General features: G+C 48.8%; 1 protein-coding gene and 1 non-coding gene across 4 annotated transcripts in view; both read right to left on the bottom strand.

Annotated features, from left to right (window-relative positions):
* Positions 1 to 8,601: 8,601 nt before the first annotated feature.
* OLFM2 (olfactomedin 2) overlaps positions 8,602 to 19,564 on the bottom strand; it is a 240,665-nt gene continuing 229,702 nt past the window's right edge. For all 3 annotated transcript variants that reach the window (XM_056867383.1, XM_056867381.1, XM_056867382.1), the window contains exon 6: positions 8,602 to 9,611. In XM_056867383.1, the coding sequence (XP_056723361.1) occupies positions 8,934 to 9,611 (678 nt within the window). In that variant the 3' untranslated portion in view covers positions 8,602 to 8,933. The remainder of the gene's footprint in view (positions 9,612 to 19,564) is intronic.
* On the bottom strand, positions 19,450 to 19,524 carry TRNAV-AAC (transfer RNA valine (anticodon AAC)). The gene has a single exon. It is a non-coding gene; the product is annotated as a tRNA-Val (tRNA).

Below are 19,564 nucleotides of genomic sequence, written 5' to 3'. Positions count from 1 at the left end.
AACAATTTCAGTTTCCTCATTGTCAACCTTAAAGTTGTGATTCTCCTGAGTCATTACTTTTGTCTTACTTTTGTCTCAAAGAATTAGCAGCCGCCAATGAACTGTGTGATATTCATTCCACAAAGTGCTTTCTCTGGGTCTTCTGCTAGGCAGGAAGCCCTTCCCGGACTTCAAAGAGAAAGGGCCTTTGTGAACAGAGTACGTTTTGGGAGTGTCTGTGTCATAAACATGCCCACTTTGAGGTATGTTTTAAACTCTGACATTTAATCGACCCACTTTTTGCAAGGGAAGGTTTCCCCCTCCCCCATGGGGAACCATGGTCACAGACAGACGAGAAGAGCTGGATGCTAAATGTGTTTTGAGACGCCGGTGTGCAGGGTTCACACTTTGCAGTTTTCGGCTGTATGCTTGAAAAATCCAAATCTTAGGTGTGAAAGAAGTGCGCATAGGTGGGCTCCGAGTTTCAATTTTCAGATCAGAAGAGCGCCATTCGTTTTCCATTTCAGCACAGAACAACTTGTTTTGGTATGATGTTACTTTGTGGATAGAGAGGAAGACAAATAATTGGTTTTATATGCCGACTTTCTCTACCACTTAAGGAAGCATCAAACCCGCTTACAATCACCTTCCCTTCCCCTCCCCACAACAGACAGCCTGTGAGGTAGGTGGGGCTGAGAGAGCTCTAAGAGAGCTGTGACTCGCCCAAGGTCACCCAGCTGGCTTCATGTGTAGGAGTGGGGAAACCAACCAGATCAGAGTCCACCGCTCCAAACCACCGCTCTTAACCACTACACCATGCTGGCTCGCCATTTTTTGCAGAGATCTCTCTAAGATGTACAGAAGTGCTGTCAAGTGACGACAGACTTATGGCGACCCCAGTAAGGGGCTTTCAAGGCAAGGGAGAAGCAGAGGTGGCTTGTCATTGCCTGCCTCTGCAGCGTCTTCCTGGGCGGTATCCCACCCATGGACCAACCCCACTTAACGTGGTGTAGTAGTTAAGAGCGGCAGACACTTTGGAGAAGTGTTTGATTCCCCACTACTACACATGAGCGGTGGACTCTGATCTGGAGAACTGGGTTTGATTCCCCCACTCCTCCACATGAAGCCTGCTGGGTGACCCTGGGCCAATCACAGTTCTCTCCAAACTCTCTCAGCCCCACCTATCTCCCAAGGTGTGTGTTGTGAGGAGAGGAAGGGCAGGCGGTTGTAAGTCTCTTTGAGACTCCTTAAAGGTAGAGAAAAGCGGCGTATAAAAACCAACTCTTCTTCATCTTCTTCTTCTGAGATCTGATGAGATTGGGCTGTACCATGCTGCCTTCCTTCCCAACCCCCCTGAGAAGGGGAGAAAAAAACCTATCTGGGAGACAGGGCCTCTTGGGTTGTGGCTCCCTGTTGCAAAATACCCTCCCCCACATTCATTCGCCTGGTACTGAGCCTCTTAAGCTATGGACGCTAAGCTAAAACATATGTGTTTCCCCAGACTTGCTGTGAGTGTGTTCGATGTTTGATCCAGAGCTGTGAGTGGTTGCTTGCTATCCCTCTCTTAAATTTTATGTTTCCTTTAAGACTCTCTTCCTGGTTTGGTTTTCTGGTTTGATTATAAAAAGGTGATATCTGTTGCACTTAGCTTTCGTATACCTTTTATATAGTTCGGTGGCTGTAGTGGTTAAGAGCGGTGGTTTGGAGCAGTGGAGTCTGATCCAGAGAGCCGGGTTTGATTCCTCGCTCCTCCACACGAGTGGCGGAGGCTAATCGGGTGAACTGGATGTGTTTCCTCACTCCTACACACAAAGCCAGCTGGGTGAGCTTGGACTAGTCACACTCTCTCAGCCTCACCTACCTCACAGGGTGTCCGTTGTGGGGAGGGGAAGGGAAGGTGATAGTAAGCTGGTTTGATTCTCCCTTAAGTGGTAGAGAAAGTTGGCATATAAAAACCAACTCCTCCTCCTCCACCACCACCACCATCATCATCATCACTATCACTTAGATGGAATACCACCAAGGAAGGCTGCAGAGGAAGACAATGGCAAACCCCCTCTGCTTCTCCCTTGCCTTGAAAGCCCCTCTCTGAGGTCGCCATAAATCCATTGTGACTTTACAGCATATAAACATGTAGGTAAGCCTGCGTAAAAGGGACAGGGCATTTTTCCCCCTCCAGCTGTGGCTCAGTGGTAGAGCATCTGCTTGGCATGCAGAAGGTCCCAGGTTCAATCCCCGGCATCTCCAGTTAAAGGGAATAGGCGAGCAGGTGATGGGAAAGACCTCTGCCTGAGACCCTGGAGAGCCGCTGCCGGTCTGAGTAGACCATACTGACTTTGATGGACCAAGGGTCCTTCGGTATAAGGCAGCTTCATGTGTGTTCATGTGTGTTCATCATCATCATCATCATCACCATCTTCTTCTTCTTCTTTTTCTTCTTGAACACATGAAGCTGCCTTATACTGAATCAGGCCCTTGGTCCATCAAAGTCAGTATTGTTTACTCAGACCAGCAGCGGCTCTCCAGGGTCTCAGGCAGAGGTCCTTCACATCACTTACTTGCCTGGTCCCTTTAACTGGAGATGCCGGGGATTGAGCCTGGGACCTTCTGAATGCCAAGTGGATGCTCTACCACTGAGCCACAGCCCCACCCTTTCTTCTTCTGCTTCTTCTGCTTCTGCTGCAGATTAGAGATGTCTGACCCATCCACTCCTTCCAGGGTTAGGAGATCACCCCAGGCACCCCTCTGCAATGTTGCAGTGGCTTCTGTGTGTGTATGTGCGGGTTTGTGTGTTAATCCCCAGTTCATTCTGGGAGAGGTTCCTGGAGGGAACGGAGCACAAGCCTTTTGTATACAGAGAGGGGGGCTGAAAGAAGCACGGAAGAGTCACGCTCCATCCTCCCTTCTCTAGTGTAATGATTCCAGGGGAGTAGCTGTGTTAGTCTGCAGCACCAAAAATAGACAGGAGGCTTATTGGCACCTTTAAAGAGGAACACCATTTTATGTGGGAATAAAAGGCAGTTTGTCTTTCTGATGGCTCTAGTCTCCCTGTTTATTAGGGTTGCAAACTGGAGGGGGGAAAATGCCCTGTCCCTTTTACGCAGGCTTACCTACATGCCTATACGCTGTACAGTCGCAATGGATTTATGGCGACCTCAGAGAGGGGCTTTCAAGGCAAGGGAGAAGCAGAGGAGGTTTGCCATTGTCTTCCTCTGCAGTCTTCCTTGGTGGTATTCCATCTAAGTACCAACCCTGCTTAGCTTCTGAGATCTGACAAGACTGGGCTATGCTGACTTCCCTCCCTCTTATTTACGGGACCACCTATGCTACAGCCAGCATGGTGTAGTGGTTAAGAGTGGTGGAGCCTGATCTGGAAAACCGGGTTTGATTCCCCACTCCTCCACATGAGTGTTGGAGGCTAATCTGGGGAACTGGATTTGTTTTCCCCACTCCTACACATGAAGCCAGCTGGATGACCTTGGGCTAGTCACACACTCTCAGCCCCACCTACCTCACAGGGTGTCTGTTGTGGGGAGGGGAAGGGAAGGTGAGTGTAAGCCGGTTTGAGTCTCCCTTAAGTGGTAGAGAAAGTCGGCATATAAAAACCAACTGTTCTTCTTCTTCACCACTACAACTAATAATGAAGCTCAAGACAATACAATACCATTCTCCTGGACAGGATAGTGAGCTGAGATTCATTACCAATGCTGATTTCTTCATGCTTACTATCCCCCTGCATATTACACCTGATCCAACCACACCTGCTAATGTCATTTACCTGCTATTGACATTTACATGCTATTTCCATTGGGTGTCTGAATTCACTCTTCTCTACTTGAGGAGAGATGGACTCACATTCTAGCTGTCTCTGAAGAAGTGATCTGTGACTCATGAAAGTCATAAAAATTTTGTTAGTCTTTAAGGTGCAACTGGACTCTTGCTCTGTTCTACTGCTACAGACAAACAGGGCTACCCATTGTGATCTAACTCTGTTCATTTCAGCAGGGGTTTCTGCAGGTGCCAACCTGCAAAGGAGTAAAAGCAACAACTGCTCATACACATGCTTTCTCCATTGTGGCTCCCACCTTGTGAAATGGATTATACAAATACATGAACACATGAAGCTGCCTTATTCTGAATCGTAGTCAGTATATGGTCCATCATAGTCAGTATGGTCCATCATAGTATTGTCTACTTAGTCCAGCAGCGGCTCTCCAGGGTCTCAGGCAGGGGTCTTTCACATCATCTACCTGCCTAGTCCCTTTAACTGGAGATGCTGGGGATTGAACCTGGGACCTTCTGCATGCCAAGCAGATGCGCTACCACTGGGGCACAGCTTGTCTGAGGTGGTCAGGAAAGCTCCCGCTCTCCTGGCCTTCCGCAAACAATGCAAAACTGAACTATTCAAGAGGGCTTTTCAGCGCAGGTAATAAGGCTGCAGGAGCCCCGTGGCGCAGAGTGTTAAGCTGCAGTACTGCAGTCAAAAGCTCTGCTCACGACCTGAGTTCGATCCCGACGGACGTCGGTTTCAGGTAGCCGGCTCAAGGTTGACTCAGCCTTCCATCCTTCCGAGGTCGGTCAAATGAGTACCCAGCTTGCTGGGGGTAAAGGGGAGATGACTGGGGAAGGCACTGGCAAACCACCCCGTAAACAAAGTCTGCCTAGGAAACGTCGGGATGTGACGTCACCCCATGGGTCAGGAATGACCCGGTGCTTGCACAGGGGACCTTTACCTTTACCTTAATAAGGCTGCAGAGCCCCGTGGCGCAGAGTGGTAAGCTGCAGTACTGCAGTCAAAAGCTCTGCTCATGACCTGAGTTCATTCCCGACAGAAGTTGGTTTCAGGTAGCCACCTCAAGGTTGACTCAGCCTTCCATCCTTCTGAGGTCACTAAAATGAGTACCCAGCTTGCTGGGAGTAAAGGGAAGATGACTGGGGAAGGCACTGGCAAACCACCCCGTAAACAAAGTCTGCCTAGTAAATGTCGGGATGTGACATCACCCCATGGGTCAGTAATTACCTGTTGCTTGCACAGGGGACTTTTTATTAAGGCTGCACAGTAGAAATTGGTTTCATAAACTTACTTGGGTAAATAATTGGGACTTGTGGTCTTTACTGCAGTGTACAGCATATCATAGGAGCCCTGTGGTGCAGAGTGGTAAGCTGCAGTACTGCAGTCCAAGCTCTGCTCATGACCTGAGTTCGATCCCAACGGAAGTTGGTTTCAGGTAGCTGGCTCATAATTGACTCAGCCTTGAATCCTTCTGAGGTCGGTAGAATGAGTACCCAGCTTGCTGGGGGTAAAGGGAAGATGACTGGGGAAGGCACTGGCAAACCACCCCGTAAACAAAGTCTGCCTAGTAAACATCGGAGTGTGACATCACCCCATGGGTCAGGAATGACCCGGTGCTTGCACAGGGGACCTTTACCTTTTTTACAGCGTATCATAAATAGGATCCTATTAGAAGCATACCTCGGAGATATTGCCAGCTCAGTTCCAGACCACTGCAATAAAGCGAATATTGGAATAAAGCGAGTCACATTAATTTCTCAGTTTCCCCGTGCATATAAAAGTTATGTTTACACCATGCTGTAGTCTATTAAGTGTGCAATAGCATTAAGTCCTAAAAATAATGTACCGTAATAATAATGAAAAAGTTTGAGACATTGCGAGAATTACCAAAATGTGACACAGAGACGCCAAGTGAGCCCATGCTGTTTGGAAAATGGCGCTGATAGACTTGCTCGGAAACGCGGTAGTGTGAAGTGCAATCAAGCTAAGCACAATAAAAGCGAGGTATGTCTGTATGGCCAGCGTGGTGTAGTGGTTAAGAGCGGTGGTTTGGAGTGGTGGACTCTGATCTGGAGAACCGGGTTTGATTCCCCGCTTCTCCACATGAGTGGCGGACTCTAATCTGGTGAACCGGATTGATTTCTCCTCTACTACACATGAAGCCAGCTGGGAGGTATAAGCTTATGAGAGTCAAACCTCCCTTAATCAGATCTGATGAAGGGAGCTATGACTATTGAGAGCTTATACCCCAAAAATATTGTTGGTTTCTAAGGTGATACTGGACTTGAATATAACCGTTCTTGAGGTATCCCTAGCCTGAATATGCTGTTGTAATTGGTTTCTGGGAGGCCTGAGAGTAGCCCCGAAGGGAAGGCAGTTGAGTCTTTTCAATTTGCAGATCAGAGGGAGGCCAGGACCTGCTTTCCTCTTGCCTGACCTCCCGCAGTCTCCAAAACCCCAGGAAACTGGCATTCACACCACCTCCGCCAACCACATGGCTTCAACGTGTAAAGTTCCACCGGGAGGGGAGAACTGTCTTGCCCAGGGCGAAATATGACAGTTCTTGCAGATCAATTTTTAAAAGGAGCTCACGGTATAAGTCATCACTCGGTCTGAATAGCAATTGCTAAGGGTTCAGCGAGGCTAGTCTTTGTGAGAGGCCCTCAGTGATGTGCTGACGTACACTGGGCTGCAACAACGAAGTGCCAACTGCATGCAAACACATGCTAGTTTTGCAACAAGGGATCTGCTGAAGTGCCCAGAGGAATTACTGCATCGGCAAACGGAAGGCTCCTGTGAGTTCAATCCACCATCCACACAGGAGACTGCCCGTTGCGTCTCTGCATGAGTCACTGCCTTGGCTTTGTCTCCTTCCTAGCAGACCTGGCTGGGAACCTCACGCGCATTTCAATCATCCGATCGCTCCTCCCATTGCTAACTCCGGCTAGAATGAATCGTCCTCAGAGGCGTCTTCTTGTCGCAACTCTGCATGTTACCACTCTGACCTTGCTTCTTTTGAACCAGGGGGACATGCTCAGAATGACTCCCACAGAAACGCAGGGGAAAGACTTCACCAAGGGGTGGGAGTGATCCTTAGCAGATGAACAGGGCCCATAGTAAAAATGGCATTGCCTGTCTCTGGTCTCCCATTAGGCATGTGCCTCCTTCCCCAAGCCACGTGGCACAACTGAGCCCTGTTTGCTTCTGTAAGCAGGGGAAGGATGTGGACAAAAGGAACAGATGGAGAAACCACAGTTAAGGACTTTCCTGTTGTCTGATTAGTGTTTTAAACACAGGGGTTTTGGAACATAAGAACTGAAGAGCAGCCATGCTGGATAAGTCCAAGGGTCCCTCTATTCCACCACCCTGTTTGCCGGTGGCCTCCCCGATGGCATCTGCCTGGCCTAGGGTTGCCATCCTCCAGGTGATGGCTGGAGATCTCCCGCCGTTACGACTGATCTCCCGGCGACGAGAGATCAGTTCCCCTGGCTCCTTTGGCGATTGGACTTGATGGCATTGAAGTCTCTCCCCTCTCCCAACCCCACCCTCCTCAGACTCCAGCCTTGGAGATAACATCCAAATTGCAAGATGTCATAGTTCCGCTGTACACTGCATTGGTCAGGCCTCACCTGGAGTATTGTGTGCAGTTCTGGAGGCCTCACTGTTGTGGGGAGGGGAAGAAAAGGTGAGTGTAAGCCGATTTGAGTCTCCCTTAAGTGGTAGAGAAAGTCGGCATATAAAAACCAACTCTTCGTCTTCTTCTGCACTGGCCACAGAAAACAGAGCTTCAAATCTACCATAAGTCAGCCTGTAGCATCTCTTGGTTATCTCTCAGTTTAACAGGGGACAGAGCAAATCTTGAGGTTGCAATGTGACAACCTTAGGAGCAGCAACTCACATAGTGACATGTGCAGTAGGGGGATGCACAGCCTCACATGAAAGACCTTCGTCTGATGTCCATACAGAGTCTGCGATATTTTTCGGCAGACAAGATGCCAGCGGTGCCTCTATGGCTATACAATGGTACATCCCCGGGCCAATAAAGCTGCCTTATGGTGAATCACAAAGTGGCTGAGATTGGGAAGGGCAGCCATAGAGGAGTTAGAAAAAGATTCTTAAGTGTAAGGATGGGTCACTGGCAACCAAGATCAAGTTAATTCATGCCATGGTATTCCCTATCACTATGTATGGGTGTGAAAGCCGGACAATGAAGAAAGCTGATAGGAAGAAAGTAGATTCCTTTGAAATGTGGTGTTGGAGGAGAACGTTACGGATACCGTGGACTGCCAAAAAAACAAATCAGTGGGTTCTAGATCAAAGCCTGAACTGACCCTAGAAGCTAAAATGACTAAACTGAGGCTGTCGTACTTTGGTCACATTATGAGAAGACAAGAGTCACTGGAAAAGACAATCATGCTAGGAAAAGTGGAAGACAGCGGGAAAAGAGGAAAACCCAACAAGAGATGGATCGACTCTATAAAAGAAGCATGACCCTCAGTTTGCAAGATCTGAGCAAGGCTGTTAAGGATAGGACATTTTGGAGGGCATTGATTCGTAGGGTCACCATGAGTTGGAAGCAACTTGATGGCACTTAACACACCCATAGTGAATCAGACCATTGGTTCCTCAAGGTCAATATTGTCTACTCAGAATGGTAGAGGCTCTCCAGGGTGACAGGCAGAGGTCTTTCCCACCACCCACTACCTGATCCTTTCAGCTGGAGATCCTGGGGATTGAACAAGGGACCTTCTGCATGCTAAGCAGATGCTATACCACTGAGCCACAGCCCCTCCCCACTCCCTGTACCAAGAAAGGCCCAAACGTTGTCCAACCTCAACAAGATCAACTTTATTTGCCACCAGTAATTAAACAAAATAAAATCAATACAAAAATAAAAAATAGCCCCACCCCCAACGAAGCCCCAAACCAGATCCATGCGTCATCAACCACAGAAGAGAGAGAAAAAGAGAGAGGAAGAAGAGAAGGAGACGGAGGGGTTCTCTCTTTCTCTGTTTTATTATGTAGAAATAACGGCATCACGGAATTGTTCCCAGGCCACTGAGTTTGCAGGCCACAGTGCCCCCCCAACCCACCCAGCAGGATAAGAGAGAAAATGAACAAAAGGACAACGGAGAGAGTTCAGGCCTCTTAGCGCACAGGATTATAACTCCCCCGATGTCTTTATGACGTGGAAGAGAGTCACATTGTAGATGACCTGGTGGCCATTGTTCCAGGTATAAAGGACTCTCTCCCGGGGGTTATAGTCCAACATCGATATGTGGGAATACTGATTGTGGAAGGGAATATCCGTGTACTCGTAGCTAGAAGTGTTTGTGTAGTAGGCAAAATAGATCTTAGCCCCCGCCAGATGCGAATTTGTCACGTAGAGGGTCCCGCAGATGATGAAGGATTCTCCGGCGCTCCGCTTGGGGTAGCCGGTGTCCCAGCTGCGGAGGATCTCCAGCGTGACGGGGTCCATCCTGCTGACCACAATGTTGCCGGCGTTCTGGTTGGTGGTGTAGACGGCCCACAGCCCGTTCTCGTCCACCATGAAGTCGATGTCGGAGAAGCCGCCCCAGGAGTACGGGAAGGTGTTGTTGTAGCCGGCGGCGTTGAGGCTGCGCTGCACGACGACGCTGCGCGAGCGGAAGTGGTATTTCACCACAATGTTGCTCTGGTATTTGTTGTAGTAGAGGGAGCCGTTGTAGACAACATGGCCGGTGCCTGCCCAAGGGTGAGGGAGGAGGTGCTGGACAAAGTTCTGGCCCGTGATGAAGTCGTTCAGGGTACGATATTCGAGGACACGGCGGCCCTTGTAGTAGCCATCCATGTACCAGACCTGAGAGGGAACACGAGGGAAATGACAATGAGCTCACATGAACTGACTCCACCTTCCCTTTCGGGAAGTCACAAAACCTCAAGCAAATTTTTAATCGGCCATCTAAAACACTGGCAGAAGACAGAGCCTCACTGTTAGCTGATTATCGAGAATAGAATAATAGAATCATCGTTTTGGATGGGACCACCAGGATCATCCAGTCCAACCCCCTGTACAATGGAGGAAATTCACAACTACCTTCTCCCCACACCCCCAGCGACCCACTCCATGCTCAGAAGATGGCCAAGTTCACTCTCTCATGATCTGCTTAAGATCCTAGAATCAGAATTGCTGACGGATGGCCATCTAACTTCTTCTTAAAAACCTCCAGGGAAGGAGAGCTTACCACCTCCCGAGGAAGCCTGTTCCACTGAGGAACTGCTCTGTTAGAAAATTCTTCCTAATGTCTAGATGGAAACTCTTTTGATTTAATTTCAGCCCGTTGGTTCTGGTCCGACCTTCTGGGGCAACAGAAAACAACTCGGCACCCTCCTCTCTATGACAGCCCCTTCAGGGCTTGTGGGAGTTTGAGTTTTTTCCCTCCTGAAGGATCCAAAACAAAGGAAGGGCGTACATGCTAGCAAGATTTAACAAGTTACCATCAGCAATGTTACAGGGGAGTTTTCAAAAAATACCACTCACAGAAAGGTTATGCCCTTGAGGAATGAACTATATAGAATTGGTTGCACATATTCTTTCGCACTGTCCCCTTTATCAGATAATCCGCCTTAAGTTTATCGATCCATCGTTCGCTAGTACAGGGGTCTCAAAACTGCGGCTCCAGAGCCGCATGCGGCTCTTTGGCCCATTGAGTGCGGCTCTCCGAACTTGGTTCAGAGCCCCTGCTCTTGCGCCCGCTTGCGTCAGCAGCCAGGCTGCAGAGCCGGCGCGCCTGAGAGAGAGAGAGTGGGTGAGTGGGCGTGCTGTCTCTCCCCCCCACCCGCCGTGGAGAATGGCCGGGTCCCCCTTGCCCTTGCCCTCAATGGTTGGGAGGCTAAAGCCTCCCGTCCCCTCTAGCCGCGCGATTGCTGGGTGGCTCAGCGGTTCCTGCCCCCCCGCCTATCAGCTGTTGGGCGGGTCGGGCTTCCTTTGGTAGACCTGGCCTCCGGCTGAGTCCCATTGAGAGGCCATGTCTACCCACTGGCTTTCTTGGCGGTAGACCTGGACTCCGAGGAGGGGGAAAAGTCCCCCTTCAGAGGCCAGGTCTACCAATTGGCTTCTATGGGCCTCCGGAGGCCAGGTCTACTGCCAAGAAAGCCAATGGGTAGACCTGGCCTCCCAATGGGACTCAGCTGGAGTCCAGGTCTACCAATAGGCTTTTATGGCTGTAGACCAGGCCTCCAGACGAGGACTCTGGACGGGGAGGGGGAAATGGCAGGGACTTACAATTTAATTTTTATCAATAAATAAGATCACTATTAAGTATGATATAAAGTTTTATTCAGTGTACCTATAGTTTAATTAAAACTTAAAACTTTAATTAAAGTTTATTAAGTTAATAAACAGTATACCTACCTATATAGTTTAAGTTTAAGAAATTTGGCTCTCAAAAGAAATCTCAATCGTTCTACTGTTGATATTTGGCTCTTTTGACTAATGAGTTTGCCGACCCCTGCGCTAGTAGGTAGTGGCAACCAGATGAGCGTAAGGTAGCCTTTCTTACGTCTACCCCAGGATGTGGCCACAATTGACTACGTAGCCAAGTTTTTGCAACAAGCAATGAGGATTCGTGAATGTTATTGTAAACAGGAAGAGGTGGACTTTTTTGAGTGAAACTGTACAATTATGTTCTTGGAGGATGTTGTTTATGCCAGTAATGGTTTTGACATTGGGTCTTAGATCAAACACTGAACATGAGTCAGCAGTGTGATGCGGTAGCTAAAAAGGCAAATGCGATCTTGAGCTGCATCAACAGAAGTATAGTGTCCAGTTCACTATCTGCCTTGCCAGCTTTCAGGAAGGTATGTAAGGTGGTTTCGTTGAAGAGGGCCTTTGGTTAACTATAATGGTAGTAAGTTTTTAAATCATTGATCTGCCACATAACAATGATTCTCATATGAGCAAACTTTGAACTGTTTACCCCTAGACTAATTTATTAGTGATCTTTTTTTTCCTGTGGTATTTTGGGGAGCTGCCTTGGGACCCCTTTTGGAGGCACAAAGGTGGGGTAGTAGCATAAATATATAAATAAGTAGTCTGCAGCCAGAAATTAACTAATGAAGATCCAACCCCCGAACCACGCCCCATCAGAAAATAATGGGAAACATTTCAAAGCTGGCCAGCATTGGTTTCGGCATTCAGGAACAGGAGAGAATCAGTCAGAAGCAACCAGAAACTCCCATTTATACAAAATATGGCTCCACTCCTGAGTCCTGACATTTCAGATTGACTCATTTTCCTCGCTATCTAGACTTTACGATTAAAATCAGGCAGTCGGATCAGCTCCCCCGCTCAGTAATGATGGCCAGAAAGCTTCCTTTCAAAGGTGGCTTAGCTCGTCGTCACCCTGAAGAGCTTAATATAAGCACGCCTCTGAAGCCGAGCCAGTAAAATCTGCTCAAATACTTCAAGATGATAGTCATCCCTATTGAGTGGGTGAGCAGATCCCCCTGATTTTAATTTCAGCATCCTTTCACAAGGGAAAATATTGACACTTGATGGGAGTAAAGAATACCGTGGCCCCCGATCCACCTGAATCACTAATAACACCCACTGAAGTTAATGCAATGAGTTAGTCATGACTGACGCATCCCGTTGCTTTCTAGGTCTGGGGCAATGCGACCTGGAAGTGATGCGAATGCTCTAGCAATTGCCTCTGAAAACGCTATGGTTTCCATAGATTTTTTAGGGGGCAAGGGCTAGAGCGCCTGCGTTACTTCCAGGTTTGCCCGGAAGTGACGATCACTCCACCCCCTTAAGCTGGCCTTCCTCCACTCGCCGACCAGCTAAGAGTCAGCGGGCAGCCCGGTTGATTGGCGGGCATTTGCCCATCGATACCAGGCAATTGGCAAGCCTAGCTGATGTGAGAATAAAGTAGGGCGCTGGGAACCACATACACCATCCTGAGCTCCTAGGAAGGAGGGTGGAAGAAAAGGTACTCGATAGATTGCCTTGGTTGACAGTGGCTAGATTTATTGATTTAGATACAGTATTTATACTCCGCTTTTCTTCCCCATGGGACCCCAAAACAGCTTACAAAAATACTCTTCTCACTTTGTTTCCGCACACCTACCACCCTATCAGGTCAGTTAGGCGGAGAAAGAAGGGCTAACTTGAGGTCACCTTGCGAGCTGCCATGTCAGAGTGGGAATTTGAACCTGGGACTTTCGAATCCCGGGTCTAGCCCTCTTAACTACTACACTCTGCTGGATTAGGGGCGGGCCGGCCTTTTTCTACATGGTAGTCTTATTTTCTTTTCTGAGTATATTTCTTACCTAGGGTTGCCAACCACCAGGTACTAGCTGGAGATCTCCTGCTACTGATCTCCAGCAGACAGAGATCAGTTCCCCTGGAGAAGACGGCAGCTTTGGCCATTGGGCTCTATGGCATTGAAGTCCCTCCCCAAATCCTGCCCTCCTCGGGCTCCGCCCCCAAACCTCCCACCGGTTATGAAGAGGGACCTGGCAACCCTATTCTTAGTGCTGTTGACCTCCCTTGTAGCCTTGAGGATACCTTGTGGCTGAGCACAGGGCCATCTTGGAAGCACTGCGGGAATATTTCATTTAAAACCTGGTCAGGGGTTGTGTCCATGGTGGAATGGCCTACACTTGAGCACAGGAAACTGCCTTCTACTGAGTCAGACCTCAGGTCCATCTTGCCTAGTTTTGCCTACTTACATGGGCAGCAGATAGGCTTGCCAATCTCCAGGTGGCACCTGGGTGTCTCTTGGTCTTACAACTAGTCCCTCTTCGCCCCCGGCGGGAGGTTTTTGGGGCAGAGCAGGGGGAAGGCGGGGCCTGGAGAGGGGAGGGGCTTCAATGCCATAGAGTCCAATGGCCAAAGCAGCCATTTTCCCCAGGTGAACCAATCTCTCTCGGCTGGAGATCAGCTATAATAGAAGGAGATCTCCAACTACTACCTGGAGATTGGCAACCCTATCTGGCCCTGAACTGGTAGCTCAGGCTACCCTGATCTTGTCAGATTTGGAAACTAAGCATGGTGGCCTCTGGGTCATATTTGGATGGGAGACCGCCAAGGAAGTCCAGGGTTGCTACACAGAGACAGGCAAGGGCAAACCACTTCTGAATGCCTCTTGCCTTGAAAACCCTGGAGGTTGGCAACCCTAATTACAACGGATCTCCAGACATGGAAGACCAGTTCCTTGGAGAAAAGGGCTGCTTTGGAGAGTGAGCTCTATGGCATTTCACCTGGATGAGCTCTCTCCCCTCCCCAAACCTTGCCCTCCCCAGGCCCCATTCCCCAAATCTTCAGGTATTTCCCAACTCAGACCTGGCAACTGTAGCAAATTTCTATAATATCCGGCAGAGAGCTTTATTAACCTTGCTACCGGCGATGGAATCTGGACCTTCTGTATGCAATGCATGTGCCTGAACCCCTGAGCTCTGCCCCCCTCCCCTCCCCCTGTGGAATTTATCTTGTTTATCTGCTAAGGTCTGTTTTAGATGTATGTGCTCTGAGCTTTTGAGACTAGGGAAGGTGATAAAGGTGGATAAATAAAACATCCACAACATGTGTCTTCTTTAATTCCTCACACGCTTTATGCACTGCTGCCAGTGCTCGGTGTTCCCGGGCGCCTCCAAATTCTCGTCGCCCGGCATAGGACAGCGTTTGCTAAGTTGGAACTGCAATCAACGTGGCTGGCTGTCGCAAGGACTTGCTCTAGGCTGGCAGCGCATGATAGTGAATGAGGAGGGGGCCAAACCTTTTCAGAATGAAAGAGCAAAGTGTGTGGGGAGAAGAAGAGTTGGTTTTATATGCCAACTTTCTCTGCCACTTAAGGGCAAATCAAACCAGCTTACAATCACCTTCCCTCCCCACAATAGGCACCCTGTGAGGTAGGTGGGGCTGAGAGTGTGTGACTAGCCCAAGGTCATCCAGCTGGCTTTATGTGTAGGAGTGGGGAAACAAATCCAGTTCTCCAGATTACAGTCCACCGCTCATGCGGAGGAAAGCGGAATCAAACCCATTTCTCCAGATCAGAGTCCACCGCTCCAAACCACTGCACCACGCTGGCTATGGAGAATGGGTAGGGGTTGCAGCATGATTGGGAAGTACTAGGGTTGCCAGGTCCCCCCTGGCAACTGGCAGAACCTTTCTGTGGCTGGGGTGATGCGACTCAGAATAGACGCGGATGCTCTAGCAATCTCCTCTGAAAACTTTACAGTTTCCATAGCATTTTGGGAGGGGGGAGTGCTATAGTGTCTGTATCGCTTCTGGGTAAACCTGGAAGTGATGGGGATAGGGTTGTCAGGTCCCTCTGCCACCAGTGGGAGGTTTTTGGGGTGGAGCCTGAGGAGGGCGAGGTTTAGGTAGGGGAGGGACTTCAATGCTATAGAGTCCAATTGCCAAAGTGGCCATTTTCAGGTGAACTGATCTCTAGTGGCTGGAGATCAGTTATAACAGCAGGAGATCTCCAGCCGCCACCTGGAGGTTTGGCAAACTAAGGTTAGCCTGCTGTAAGTTAATTAGTGAAAAAAGACAGCAGTATAGTGCATATAACAACAGTGGTATTTATATCTTAACCACTCAAAATAAATGAATGCAACAAATTATATACAGTGTATAAGGCAATGCACAACTTAGGCATACAAGTCCAATTAGGACACAATTGCTGAAATGTATGTACAATGACAACATGAATAAAATTAATTCATATTAATTCAGCATCTTGTGGTTCCGGTCTTTTCCAGAGGTGTACTTCTTTACCTGGAACTCTGCAAAGAAGTACACCTCTCCTGGGGGGGTTCCAGCCAAACAGCTGTTTACAAGCCTGACTTACCTACTGAAGAAAAACGTGGCCAATTTTCAAAGGGGGGCTTTTATCTAGAAGTGTTTTCAAGTTGCAAAGGAGTGTCAGAAGCCCGAGAGCCGATCAATGCCACTCCGGGCACTGGGATTTATCAGAAGAAGGTTCTTGTCCCTCACCAAAGCTTTCTCTCGTAGACCCAGACCCGTGATCATTCGATGGGGCAATACGATCTGCAGATCCTAGGATTCGGCCCAAACAACTCGGTGTTTTTCACAGCCATTTTAGCAGTGCCCCAAACCGCCTTTCTCTTCTCAGAGGTTTTTTAGTGCTGCTTTTTAAAACATTTACTTACTCAATTAGGATCACAGAACCATAGAATCATCGAGTTGGAAGGGGCCAGACAGGCCATCCAGCCCAACCCCCTGCTCAATGCAGGATCAGCCTAGAGCATCCCTAACAAGTGTTTGTCCAGCCTCTGCTTCAAGACTGCCAGTGAGGGGGAGCTCACCACCTCCCTAGGTAGCTGATTCCACTGTTGAACAACTCTTACTGTAGAAGATTTTTTCTTAATATACCTTTCCACCCGCAATTTAAACCCATTATTGCGAGTCCTTTCCTCTGCTGCCAACATGAACAGCTCCCTGTCCTCCTCTAAGTGACAGCCCTTCAAATACTTCGAGAGAACAATCATGTCCCCCCTCAACCTCCTCTTCTCCAGACTAAACATTCCCAACTCCCTCAGCCTTTCCTTGTAGGGCTTGGTCTCCGGGCCCCGATCATCCTCGTCACTCTCCTCTGCACCCGCTCCCATTCTGTCCACATCCTTTTTGATGTGAGGCCTCCAGAACTGCACACAAGACTCCAGGTGCGGCCTGACCCATGCAGTGTACGGCAGAACTATGACATCTTGCAATCTTGATGTTATGCCTCTGTTGATGCACCCCAATATCTCATTAGCCTTTTTTGTCGCTGCACCACGCTGGCTGCTCATGTTTAACTTATGGTCCACCCATACCCCAAGATCTCGTTCACACACATTGCTACCCAGAAGTGTACCCCCATTCAGTATGTGTGTCCCTCATTTTTGTTACCCAGATGTAGAACTCTGTTGCCCTCATTTACTGTCCCTCTTGAAGAAGAAGAGCTGGTTTTCATACCCCGATTTTCCTATACCTTTAAGGAATTTCGAGGCGGCTTACAATCACCTTCCTTTCCCCTCCCCACAACAGACACTCTGTGAGGTAGGTGGGGCTGAGAAAGCTCTAAGAGAACTGTGACTAGCCAAGGGTTGCTACCCAGAGACAGGCATGGGCGAACCACCTCTTGCCTTGAAAACCCTGTGGGGTCACCATGAGTCAGCTGTGACTTGACGGCAAAAAGAGGAAGAGGAAGAGAGAGAGAGAGAGAGAGAGAGAGAGAGAGAGAGAGAGAGAGAGAGAGAGAGAGAGAGAGAGAGAGAGAGAGAGAGAAAGAAAGAAAGAAAGAAAGAAAGAAAGAAAGAAAGAAAGAAAGAAAATCTGTACCCTGCTAAAGTGGCTACCTTGTATACAGTAACAGGAATGGAAGCGGGGGTGGGGGAGCGGGGAGCTTTATTCAACCGAGAAGCAAAAACCAGGCACAAAAGGAGACAAATTGGTCTTTGCTCTTCCCGCAAGCGCCTTCTGCAGAGAGGGAATGGAACACAGGTCAGACTGCAGCGAAGCAAAATTGCACGCTGTCCAGCCAGCAAAAAGATCCAGCAGCATCTGGCAGAGCCCCTAATGAGAAAGAATGAAGGACAAGGTCTCCATACATTTCAGAGCTTTCCTGAGCGATGGTGCTGGAGACCGGCTCACGGAAGAAGGGGGAGAAAAGTGTGGTATAAATATCTCAATAAAAACATAAACTGGCAGGGACGTGGGCTGCCTGCTGCCCAGCATCACAAATGGCAAAGCTAGACATGACTGGGCGGGGCAGGGGTGGTCCAGGACCGGTACTTATGGTGTGCTTATCTCCTCACTCCATCAGGTGGGGGTTCATTCACTGGATGGAGATAGAATCAAAGAATCAGAGAGTTGGAAGGGACCACCAGGGTCATCAAGTCCAACCCCCTGACTAATGCAGGAAATTCACAACTACCTCCCCCCCACACACCCCCAGTGACCTCTACTCCATGCCCAGAAAATGGCCAAGATGCCCTCCCGCTCATGATCTGCCTAAGGTCAAAGAATCAGCATTGCTGACAGTTGGCCATCTAGCCTCTGCTTAAAAACCTCCAGGGAAGGAGCACTTACCACCTCCCGAGGAAGACTGTTCCACTGAGGAACCGCTCTAACAGTTAGAAAATGCTTCCTAATGTCTAGACGGAAACTCTTTTGATTTAATTTCAATCCATTGTAGTGGTTAAGAGTGGTGGACTCTGATCTGGAGAACCAGGTTTGATTCCCCACTCCTCCACATGATTGGCGGACTCTAATTTGGTGAACTGGATTGATTTCCCCTCTCCTACACATGAAGTTAGCTGGGTGACCTTGGCCTAGTCACAGTTCTCTTAGAGCTCTCTCAGCCCCACCTACCTCACAGGGTGTCTGTTACGGGGAGGGGAAGGGAAGGTGACTGTAAGCCTGTTTGATTCTTTCTTAAATGGTAGAGAAAGTCAGCATATAAAAACCAACTCCTCCTTCTCCTTCTTCTTCTTCTTCTGTCCAATTGCCAAAGTGGCCATGTTCCCCAGGGGAACTGATCTCCGGTCACCTGGAGATCAGTTGTTATAGCGGGACAGCTCCAGCCACCACCTGGAGGTTACTACTATAGATAAATGAAAACCTATGCTGAACTGGTATAGACTAACAAGAACAAACAGCACGAAGACTCTACTAATATAGAAGTTCAACTGAAGTGTAAGCAAATAAATCAACCTAAAAAATAAGTCAGGATTCCAATAACTATTATACTATATGGGTATTATAATCATCATACCCCCAAGTATGATGATTATAATACTATTAATACCACCTGGAGGTTGGCAACCCTACTTCTGCATAACTTGACAAGCACGTGCGTGGGAACCTGCAGCCAGGGAAATGTGCAGCTCCGCACTCCATTCCTTGCGCAACCGAGCCACACCATTAGCATGCTCTTCTCGCCAGCCTGGACCAGATGCTTTATCCACTGGCTCGCTCTCCACCATTCGCCTCAAATGTTTGCAAAGGAGATAGGAGGCCCTGGGTGTATACATTTTGCCACAGGCTCCTTCACTCATTGCCTGACACCGGGGCTCCACGGAGCAGCCCCCAAGGGGGGTCTCCGGCATTCTCTTCCCCTTTTATTCTTCTTTAAACAATTAAGCCCCTTTGATGGAGCGGCTGACACCTCCTTTCGTTGGATGAGCCGTGTCTGGTGCCGAGGCTGATGCCTCTCTCTCTCTGGAAAGCTCAAGGCTGCCTTTTGAAGTCTAAAAATATAATTCACTCCGGAAAAAAAGGAAGAGAGGGGAAGTGGGGGAGACAAAGGCCGACATATCATGAGGAATAAGGCTGTACGTGTTCCGAGCCCCCCCTCCCCCCGTCAAACAACCCCAGTAATGAAGATACTGTAAAATCCGCATTACTGCGAGATGTCCCCCAGCTGAATGAGATGACGTTGAAGGCGAATGAAGGAAAGAGAGTACCATGTATGCTGCTTGGTAGTTAGATAGATGATAGATGATAGACAGACAGACAGGTAGATAGGTAGATAGGTAGGTAGGTACACGTGAACACATGAAGCTGCCTTATATTGAATCAGACTCTTGGTCCATCAAAGTCAGTATTGTCTACTCAGACCGGCAGCGGCTCTCCAGGGTCTCAGGCAGAGGTCTTTAACATCACCTACTTGTCTAGTCCCTTTAACTGGAGATGCCGGGGATTGAACCTGGGACCTTCTGCATGTTAAGCAGATGCTCTACCACTGAGCCATGGCCCCTCCCCAATTAGTTGGTAGATAGATAGATAGATAGATAGATAGA

Source organism: Euleptes europaea, chromosome 1, assembly GCF_029931775.1.
Source record: "Euleptes europaea isolate rEulEur1 chromosome 1, rEulEur1.hap1, whole genome shotgun sequence".
Taxonomy (NCBI): Eukaryota; Metazoa; Chordata; class Lepidosauria; order Squamata; family Sphaerodactylidae; genus Euleptes; species Euleptes europaea.
The sequence above is the reverse complement of the archived record's forward strand: the minus strand, read 5'-3'. Positions and strand labels throughout refer to the sequence as shown.